At 48.0% G+C, this 11,152-nt stretch overlaps 1 protein-coding gene across 1 annotated transcript; it reads right to left on the bottom strand.

Moving 5' to 3' along the window:
• Positions 1-6,588: 6,588 nt before the first annotated feature.
• LOC112895351 (protein TRANSPARENT TESTA 1-like) lies at positions 6,589-8,981 on the bottom strand. The gene is made up of 2 exons (XM_025963305.1): positions 8,090-8,981; positions 6,589-7,477 (listed from the first exon to the last, which is right to left on the bottom strand). The coding sequence occupies exons 1-2, from the start codon at positions 8,798-8,800 to the stop codon at positions 7,064-7,066; spliced, it is 1,125 nt and encodes a 374-aa protein (XP_025819090.1). The 5' UTR covers positions 8,801-8,981; the 3' UTR covers positions 6,589-7,063.
• Positions 8,982-11,152: the final 2,171 nt, after the last annotated feature.

Raw genomic sequence — 11,152 nt, 5'->3', positions numbered from 1 at the left:
GATGAACTCTTTGTACAAACTCTCTTGCAATCTTACTGTTTCCTTGTCGACATTGTCGCCAATATTGTTGATATATATATATATATATAATTCCCTTTCACTTTCTTCGAGTCATCTTATTCTATTATTGAAGTTAGCAGCATACTGCTAATGGCAGATTGGAATGCAGATCATTTATACATATTGGATATTATCTTGATCAATGTCTAGCACATATTGGTTATGACATTCTTCGTTTTTTGTTTTCCCATAAAATACTGGCCCACCATGGCCTGACAACAATATTCTCCATGTTCTTTGAAGTGAATCCAACCATGTTCAGTGGTTCTGCGAGTTCTCCAGTTGCTTGGTCTGTACATCAGTTATCATGATTAAGTTCATTGCAGCCACTTCTTGGCTTTTATTTAATCCGACCTTGCAATGTGTTCAAGAAGCATTTGATGTTTTGGTCCACCATGTTATATATCTTCTGCAATATTGTACAACACTGTGTTGTACCACAATTATTGCGTGCACTAGATCTTCTCTTAAACATGTTAATTAATTCCTAACTTTGTTCACTTCAGGCATTTCTCCTTAGCTTTTGAGTACCCTACTATATGTATATTCTTTAGCATCTTTAATTGCAACTGTAGTGGTTTACTGGTACCACTGAAAATAATTGTTGTGCACAAATTCAGTTATGCAGTTTTTTTTATACTGATTCTGCGGTTTATTGCTCTCTGCTATCTCTATAGTATAAGGAAAGAGATTCCTTGTATAACAGTGCTATCCGAATCTGTTGTTTGATATCAGTAAGGATTGTCACTTTTGTACAGAATCCACGGCATGACCATGTAACAGTATAACTGTTTTTGCGGAGGAGTCTGTTGTTATACACCAAGGTTTTCGATTGATATATCATAATCCGTATAGGATTTCCAGGGAAGTCATGGTAAGTATCTGAAACGTGACCATACCAAGTGTCTCAAACTGTCAAACCTGAGCACCTGATACCACAGTTCTGTTTATCTATACTTGTCATGTTTATTTACTCCATCCTTGTCTACTGTTTTCTTCTGCAACTTATATGGGTGATGCCTGCTCTTGATTTACACACCCTAGTAATCCAGTTTTGTGGAGTTGTGCTCCTCTTTCCTCATTTGAGCTTTATGCTATGCCTTCTGAGTTCATGGTACTTCTGGAGAAGGAAGTGTTTATCTGCAGGGCTTTGCGAGCAATCTCTGTGGTTACCATCACTAAGCTGTGAGCAGGGACTGATACTACTGGCTGTTTATCAAATAAAAAACTACTCAATCGTTAGTCATTTACCTAAAAGCTTCTGTTCACTTGCCTGATAAGGTACTTTTGCACCCACACCAATTGAAGATGCTCCTCTCCTAATAATGCGATTTGACAGCCTAGTCATGTTTGTAATTCACTGGTGCTTCCACCAGTTCTTGCCGGATTTTGTTGAGCCTTTAGTCCTCTCTCCATTTGATTCCATATGTCTGTGCTCCACCTCCATTTTCAGATGGCCAGTGGCTTCGCACTTCGAACAAATTTTCACTTATCAATGTATCTCCTGAATTCTGATGCAGTCACCTTCCTGGCCTCCGGGGTAGGCTCTGTTAGATGCCTGGATTAGATGGGCCGGATCTGTTTTTGAAGGATGGATGGCCCTGATCTTGTTGATCTACCTAGTTCAAAATCGGGCCTAGTCTCGGTGAAGATTCATTCTCTGCGAAAGAAGGCTTGCAAATAAGAAGCCCAAACTGATAACTTTCCACACTTTGCAGTGACAGTGATAGGCCCAGGCCAACAACATAAGAAGCCCAGGTATGCATTTTGCAACAATGAATCAGTGATCATGTTATGGTAACCAGGTGTCCAGGTTTATTTCAAAGTCCTGAGTAAACTAAGTTGTATCCCGAAACCACTACAAAACCATTCAAAAAGAGTATCCAAAGTAGCTCCTTGTGTAGCAAAAGGGAGTAAACCAAGTCTTACTTCCTTTGTGGTTGGTGGCTGTTTTTTTCCTAAGACGGTCTTTCATTTGACAACAAAGTACATGAGACTTTGGTGCCTCTGGCACATGCTTTTACCAAGTTACCATTGACCTGTATTCTGCTGGCAACACTAAATTGACATTTGTACTACGTACTTGTGCATGTATCTAACTGTTGGGTACACGCACAAATGCGTAGTACAATTTTTGTTCCAACTCATCAGCATAATCTGTGATAGACTAGATAGAAATCTCAATCGGCAGCGCAAGCTTTGGTCGGAGCTATATACCCTCGAGAAATCCATTTCTGTCGGAGTGCGCCAGCGTGACTAGGGCCTGATGCAACTTACCCTGAGTGTCTCATTACCAGTTCCTGCAGTCTACAGGCTAGCCAAGGCATTTGAATGCTACGTCCTGCCGTTTTAATCTTAGACTTTGACAGTTTGACTGATCAGGAGAAGATAGGCCTCCGAAGGACAAGAGTACTACTACCGCTGAATCGACGACTCCGTGCGTTCGTCAAGGTAGTATTCCGAGCAAGTACGTGTACCCTAAGTCCATGTCACCATGTAGACATTGAGCGTGTTCAACCCTGATGTTACAGTTGGTCCAAATCGTCTTTGATAATTGCTACGGATACGCGGCGAGAATTGGAGCATGAATTAACAATGCAGGAACCAGGTTCAGGTCTTCCAGAACACATTCTGCATCTAACACAATCGAATTATAATTGAGGTAGCTGAATGGCTGCCAAAACAGAGGTCAAGCCGACAAAACTTTATCCTTTGTAGAGGTCTTGCTGGACATATAGTATCACCACAAGATAACAATGTCTGTATGGTCTTTATACCTTCGAGCACAAACAGACAAACATAATAAAAAGAACGTCCAATCCAGCAATCTCCCAAGACGTGACTGTTGCTCATTATGAAGTACTACTTTACTGAAAGTTTCCTTGCAGCTGCCGCAGGCATGCTATGAGATCACATAGCGCCCGTATTCCTAACCATGCTTGTGCGAGTGATAATAGCCCTTGTTTTTGGACAATCATATTTTAAAGAGAAATTTTGCTGGCCTGGTCGGTGTATCTTGACTGCAGTTTGTCGAGTGCTGATGTAATCAGGCATAAAAGAATTTTGGACAGGTTGATCTAATTAAGTGTAAAATGTGCATGTAGGCAGTAGTCAAAGCTACATATTGCTACTTGCTATAGATTATAACTCAACCGATGTTATGGCTCAGTTATTAGAATAGTTCTCTTCATGTTTCCGCTTGTCAGAACACAATCTTTTATTTGGCTACGAAATAGGTAGGAAAGAAGGGTTCAGTGGTTGATACATAGGCGAACGTGATTTGTTGCTGTATTTATCATGGCTGGATGCTGCTTGAGATTATTGCACATGCAAAACCACACTGCCCAGTACTGGACATAAAAATGGCGCATTTTTTAGATTACATAGTACAACCTAGACACTCACGACGCACGCACACCCATCCCTATTAACGCACGTACGCAACGCATATATGCTACAACCTCAATTTCAAAATATAGGGCATGTTAGGATCAAATTAAAAAATTCAAATGCTATAAATTCTGAGAAATAATTAGTCAAATTATGTGCATGTTGTTAGTATAAAGGATGTATGTATCACTATATTCATGTTTTGTATGTCTCGGAATAAGATTTGGCTTTACTAAAATTCATAATACATGATAAGAAGGATTAATAGTTAAAGTACACTCCTACTTGAGAAACTTTTCATATCGTAATAGGCCTTATAAAAGAAACAAAGTTTTTATTTCTTCATTAAGAAGACGTGAGGTATGTGCAAATCGTTTTTTTCTTGGAAATAACAAGGAAATTTAAAAAAGGCTGGGAATTTGGTGGTGCATCCTATTCCTCTACACCAACGCGCAGCGAAGCGGTGACTGGTTTCTTTTTGAAAAGTGAAAACCAGCTGAAGCATAAACAATTTTTCACTTGTTTTTGCTTCAGTTCTGTCGGTGTGAAAAGGCGGAACGCCTTCGGCCTGCTCCTTTCCTTGCCTCGCCCGACATTCTTTAGCTAAAGTCGCTCGCTCTTACCTCCCTCTTTAATCATTCCTTCTGTGAAGCGTGATTGAGATGAAGTTTGCACACGAGCAAATCTGGAGAAGGATGGGTTGCGAAGCTGCCAGTGCTCCCTGCCCCTGCAAGCAAAGTATTCTACGCCGAAGAGACGACGTTCTTCTAGCTAACTTGGCAATCGAATGCGCATCTCCTAATTAAACCGTATGCTGCCTGAATCTGCAGCTCTCCGTTAATTTTCTGACGCCAACGTGACGCGAACGCTGAGATCGATGTGGTGATACAATAGGTGTCCAAACTGCTTCCATCGTTCGTACGTGCAATCATTCGTGTGAACATGCAAGCAATACGTGCAGCTATAGCTTGCTGCAGATGGTCGCTTGAGACACGTCACGCCGCGCTGCGACACGCGCACGATCAACGTCGTCCAGCCATGGCCCATCGGCATGGGGCCTAGCGTATACTCCATGATTCTCCTCCGAATGTTGCTTGCGGCCGCAATGCCAGCCAGATCGATCACCCCGAGCTAGCCCGCTCGTCGTTCCCACCCAAGCCCAGCGCATGGAAGGATGGCGCCGCCGTGCCATCTGCCAAGCAAGTTCCGCTTCCTTGTTGTTTTACCATGTGAACGAACCGGGCGGGCGTGCTACGATGGACGATGTTCGTTGGCTACCTCGGCGAGCCCGACCCGGTGGGAAACGGCCGCCGGTGGCGCGTTGCGTCGCCGAGCCGACAGGCCTTCGTGGTGGTTTTTATTCGGAGCTAGGAGTAGCAGCAGCTAGCACATGATCCCCGACGCAGCACGTACGCGCGCCCGCCGGCCGGCCGGCGCACCCTGCATGCGGGATTACATCACCGGCCGGCCGGTCGCCTTCGGCGCTCGCCCATGGCCTCCTTTTTGACATTCCTTCTTCTTCACCCGCCCGTGGCTCGATCCGGCCGCGCCCGAACCCTTCGTATAAGTAGGCTGGGCCGGGTCTCGCTGGGCGGCATGCAAGCAAGACCTTCGATGGCTACTTGGTATATATGCAAATAAAGCATCTGGACTGGTCTACTGCACGAGCAAGCATTTTTCAAGTAGCTAGTCAACCACACCAATTGGAATACACGTACGAAAAAAAAGACGTCAGGCCTTTTACCATCTTCTAATCAATTTTCTGCCCGCATACCATCACACTCGCGCCAAATGAAGGCTGGATGAAGTGAACACACACACTCGAGTCCCGATCGGTCGGGATCGCGGCGCGTGTGACCAGGCTGTGGTCCATGGCCGCGCGCCACAAAGTTGGACCCGGAGGAACAAAGAAAAAGAAGGTCCTCGTCACCTCGGCCCCAAGAAGGGGGCTTTGGAAATGTGGAGACGAAAAGCATATCTGCCAAAGCAGGCCCCCAAAGCTAATCCGCGCCATAATTACTCTGATTTCTTAGCAGGTGCGACCGCCCACTTGATCAAGGTAGTAAGAGCTGCGTGTGTGTGAGTGCGATCCTTGTCCAAGGTAACCTTTGATTTTGTCTGCCTGTGCGCGGCGTCTGCGTCGCCTGCTGACGCGATCGATATCGCTAGGTGCGCGTGCATCCGTCGCTTTCCCTTGTTGACTTGCGCACACACATGTAGGTACATACAGCCCTCGCGCGAGGAATGTTGAAAGTTTTTGCAAGCTAGCTAGCGCCACAAAAAGAGGCCAAACTTCGCGCTGCATGCTCGCGCGTGTGTGCAGACCGGTAGACTGTACAGCCATGCTGGAAATTAGCAAATGGAGAGTATTAGCATCGTCTATACAGCAATACTGCATGCATGGTAAACTCTACCTGCATGTTTTCATGTATTATTGTTGCCTGTATTCAGCCGCGCCTGTGTTTGTCGCCACACAGCAGCCAGTTTTAATTTAATCTATAACGACTCCATGCACCAACTTGAGTTTTAAGTAGTTTGCTAGGAAAGCGTATGGTATTAAGATTGTCACTAGCTATGTTACGATAGAAAATGGGCCAATAATTAATGGGGTATTATTCGTTTAGCTTCGGGCGCCCGAAGTGCATGCATTGTATTGTTCAGTGCTCAAAAAAAGGTACTCTAGCTAACATAGTCAACAAAAACGTTTTTTCCCCCTCAATACGCTGTGCATCATTGTATTAAGAAGAACAATACAGTAAATTTCCTACACAGCATGCGCCACGGTTACGGTTGCACCGAGCTCTTGCAAACATATACAGCTCAAACGAAAAACTAGTACTACATAGCAGTTGACTTTCCTGCATTATCAGGGGCGGAACCCAGTGGAGGCGGAACTGGTTCCGGTCCCCTTTACCTGATGAAAATTCTGAAGATCCGACGGTCCATCAATGAAGAAGCACCATGAGTAATTTAGCCGATGGACTTATAGTAAACAGCTATTGGCAATTGGCCCCTCCTTGCTTTTGGGTCACGGTCTGCCACTGTGCATTATGGCAGATTAAGACACACGAACTGAAGAAACAGATCTATGTAAATCCAAGATGATGCTGGCTACTGAAAATAGTAAGAAAAACATCGTCGATAGTAACCGGTTCATCAATATATGCCAGTTAACAATTGACCGTGCCTCAATACACACGTCTCATGAAATTGCATACCAGTAGATTCCGGACTACATTTCATTAGCCTGTGAAGCCGGGAAATTTTCTCCAGTACAAGAGGTTACATGGGCAGCGAGTAACGCAGCCTGCAGCCCATGGTTCCGGGAGAAGAAAATTCAGCTACTTCACAGCTTAATCTGGTGCAATCAGCAGCCACCTTATTGTTGATCTATCATCTCGCTTTAAATATTGGTGCTGAGATATATCCAAGGAAATATCTACGTACTGCTAGTTCTCAGTTACCTTGATCCTAGTAGCATCATCGATTGCATGGTTCGCACGCATGCAGCATGCAGCATGCAGATCGACGATCACCATATATCTTTGGGGCCGGCCGGGGTAGGGTAGGGTAGCTCTCGATCGTCGATCGATCTCACCGGCGATCGAGTACACTATATATGACGGAAGCGTCGGACCTCGCCGGCGGCGGCGGACTCGCCGACGGGGTGGTGGTGGGCGCCGAATGAGCGGACGTGGTCGTTGAGGGATCGCTTGTGCTTGAAGTCGGATCCGCAGGCGCAGAACCACCGCTTGCCGCAGTTCTTCTCGTGCGTGCGCCAGTCGCCCTTGACGGCGAAGGGCTTGGCGCAGCGGCGGCAGCGGAAGGGCTTGGCGCCGTGCTTGCGCTTGTAGTGCGTCTGCAGGGTGCGGAAGTCCTTGAGCGGCCGCGCCCGCGGGTGCCCCACGTTGTTCTTGCACCCCGGCGCGCAGCAGTAGCACGGCAGCTTCAGCATCGCCAGCGTCTGCGTGCCCTTGAGCGACTCCGGGCCCTTCCGGTACTCGCGACCGTGGCCCCACATGTGCATCTGCAAATATGCAATGCATGCATGCTTGTATTAATTAGCTGGTTAGTTAATTGGAGAAACTGTTTGCCTGGAATTTTATCAATATTTTCTTGTTTGCATCTATCTACTCTAGCAGTGCACTGCATGACTGTGATCTTAAGAACTGATCAGTATTAATGTATTAATTTAAGCATCGGTGCATGCAGGAATAATAGTGTATGAACGAGGAACGCTATCCATGGAAGCAAAGGTCAGTCATGAAATAAATTGAGTTGGATCAATCGAGTTCCAACAAAATTTCGTGATCCGTCGTCTCTATTCACAAGCTTGCGTGTACTCTTGTTGCTGCAGAATATTGATCGATGACGTCGAAAATTCAAGACAATTGTGTGCTACGTACTGTGGTCTCTAACTTATAGTAGAACTCTTCAATTCATTCACACCATTTTTGCAAGTTCGTGCTGGCACTTTCAATAACGACGTGCCTTCTATTTTTTTAAAAAAATCCAAATCAGCAAGGTAATAAATCATACGTCGATCGACTTACAGTAGACAAAACACTAGTAGGGAAGCAGCAAGAAGATCCAAGCTCATATAAATAGACAAAACACTAGTAGCGAAACATCACGGTACCTGCATGTTGTTATATCGGTTGAAGGTCTTGTTGCAGACGTGGCAGATAAACTGCACGGGGCCGATGAGGATCTGCGCCGGCGTCGGGATCCAGTACCGGCAGCCGATCGGCAGGCCGCTCTCCGCGCCCACCACGCCGAATTCCCCCAAGCCGTTGCTGTTTGGTCCTTCCACCGCCGACGCCACCACCTCGCCGTTATCATGCTGCTGATCCATCCCCTCCACCTTGCAGCCGCCATGCATCTGGTGCTTCCACTCCTCCTCCCTCTCGTCCTCATCATCTTCCTCCTCCTCCACTTCGTTGTCTTCCTCCTCCTCCTCCTCCTCGTCCTTCTCTTCCATGACGGCATCCTCAATGCAGGATCCACCCACCGGCAACCCAATATTCAAATCCACCCCCGACCGCGCCAGATCGCTGCTCGCCCCGCTCATGGCGATCTCTTCTTTGACAGCAGAGCACTGCTTGTGATGATCGTCGGCCCCTTTCCCCTCCCCGAGCCTGCTGAGCAGCGGCAGGCACGCCATGCTTCTCGCTTCCTCCACTCCTCCACCCGCTCGCCCTTCTTCTCCGAGCACCACCACTTGCTGCCAGGAGGACGCCGCCATGGAGGCCGACGACGACGGCGACGAGGGCCGCCGCGGCTTGAGCCACTGGAAGAACGGCGAGCCCACGCCCTCACCGCCTTCCATGGCACAAGCCCGCAGCCCCATGGACCCCGATCGCCGATCAATCCTCTCACAAGGTACTATATATAAGTGCGTTCCGGCTCTCTTGATCTTGGACTTGGAGGGGTTTGGTGGAGAAGACGGGAGAGGAGGAGGGGGGGGGGGAGGTAGCAGCTAGCAGCAAGCTGCCCAATGTCAAGGCGTGCCTGTCACGGCCCTGCAGAAAACGAAGGGTCCGAGACCACCAGCCCGTTGCCATATATACGCTCGACGCCAGGCCAGCGCCTTCGTTCTCCCTCTAGCTAGCTCGCTCGCTAGCTTTACGTGTGTGCCCCTCGCGGATTGAAGTCCGGAGGCTTTCACACTCGAGGCAGGCACGGAGATGAAGGAAAACCCGCTCCGGATAACGCGTGGCGGTGTGAACGAGCGCCGAGCGGATGCGCAGCGCGTCACGCACCTGGGTGAGTTCGTGTGCGTGTGCGAATGCGTGCTGAGTGCAGGGTACCCCATCGATCCAGCTCGGTCGCCGCCGTGCATCGCACAGGAGGCGGTCCACTGCGTGCGAGCAGAGTGGACCAGTGAATAGTCGTCACAGGCCCAGTGCTGAGGTACTGCAGGGTGTTGAATGAGGAGTTTAGGTGAGGTACAGACGTACAGTGGGACGAGGAACAGAGGATGGCACGGGTTTTTTTGTATCCTCGTTCACCTACATCAACACCCGCGGTCTAGCCTTGTTGACGCATCGTCGTCGTCACCTACTTTCCTATATTAGTTGCTAGCACAAATACATTTCTGCCTTAGATTTGGAATACAAGTCGTCTTAAGCTACTTGAGCATACAAAAAAAAAGGAACACTCCAAGTGAGATGACCATGCTACCCTTTCGAATTAAGGCAAAACAGTTTTTTTAAAAAAACTTGCAAATGGTAGAGAAGTCTATAAAAAAACTTATAGTATTGACCAACAAATTACTAAGTAAAAATACAGAAAAATTAAAACTTGTGGGTCATGGGATCATGACCAGATAGGTTTTGTAGCACTTGAGAATTAAACAAAACTAGCTTAGAATGGTCAGCAGCGGTGGTTATACCTCCTATCTATTAGATGTCAAATCCATAATTTAATATACGGTGTGTCTTATTAATACATTTATTAAAGGACGCTCATAGCTGTTGGGTGCGCATCCATACCCTTATAAGGAATTGGTGTTCGTACGTGTGAGCATATATTTTGCCACTGGTGTCTCTACTCATATACCATTGTCAATGTCCTCTCCACTTCCCCTCCTTGCTCCTATCTTGTGACTAGTGTGACCGTCGTCCACATCGTCGTTTCAGTAAGTTTGTATGAAGAGGTTGTTAATTAGACAATCCTTGCAATGGAAGTTTAGCGATCCAAACTTGATGTTCCCCTCCCTCCTCTTGTAATTTGCAAACATATTCAAAAATTTCCAAGATACTTGTGGCATTGCATTGCATGTCCCCTTTCCTTTTTTCTATTTGAAAATTTTAGCTCGGAAAGTTTCAGCTCACTAGTGTCGGCACTGTTATTGTTCTTCCACTAGACCTCTCCTCCGATCCCAGGAATATCCAGATTAAGACCAGAGAATCCAGCTCACTCGAGCACCTTTGCCCCGTAATCTCTGCACCCTCGTGACTGGCAAGACCAGCAGAAAACACTGAAAAAACATAAACACTTGGTGCCGACATAGCCCCAAGTGCAGCTTTACCTTCCTCCCATAGACACATGATGACATCTCAACTGGCCAAAGACGTCGTCAAAAGAAGCAGGACGCCGCGTGACCGGACCCGCCGTTGTTTCCGCTCGCCCGGAACGCATGGGGCCGGCCGGTTCGTTACACTACCACGCCGGCGCCGAACATGTAACCGTTCAAAGCCGTTGCGCGACGTGTCAAGCGAGCGCACCGGGAAACCACAGATGCAGGGGGCGCGCACGGTGCTGGCCAGAAGTAGGCGGGCGGCGTTCCAGGTGTGCCGCTGCCCAGGCGCGCGAGGTGCATGCACTCGCGGTCGTGGATGGCTTTTTGGGACGGAGGCGCCGCACACGTAGAGGCGCCGGGGGCCAGCCATCATTAGCCCGGACCGGACGGCAGGGCTGCGAATTCAAAAGCGGCGGAGCCACCCGGTCGCGCCGCGTGACGCATTGGCCGTGTTGGACTCGGTCGCCTGGAACCGGAACCGGAAGGCGAACCACTCGGCGTACCGTCAGAGGTGGTGGTGTACCGCTGGTGTGGCGTGGTGTTTTTTTTTTTGAGTGTGACTGGTGTGGCGTGGTGGGACGGACGGAGTGGAGTGGACTCCGAAGCAGCTGCAGCAGAAAGAGCCTAGGATGGATCCCCTTCGCCATCGTGCCAGGCCGGCCTTGCACGGTCGAGGGC

This window comes from Panicum hallii, chromosome 5, assembly GCF_002211085.1.
Source record: "Panicum hallii strain FIL2 chromosome 5, PHallii_v3.1, whole genome shotgun sequence".
Lineage (NCBI taxonomy): Eukaryota > Viridiplantae > Streptophyta > Magnoliopsida > Poales > Poaceae > Panicum > Panicum hallii.
This window is presented reverse-complemented; position numbering and strand designations above follow the sequence as displayed.

Excerpts from the sequence above, each read along its gene's own strand:
- LOC112895351 (XM_025963305.1), bottom strand. The coding sequence starts at position 8,800 with ATGGGGCTGCGGGCTTGTGCCATGGAAGGCGGTGAGGGCGTGGGCTCG. Across the intron at positions 7,478-8,089 it reads ACCGATATAACAACATGCAG|ATGCACATGTGGGGCCACGG; the intron begins GTACCGTGATGT and ends GCATATTTGCAG.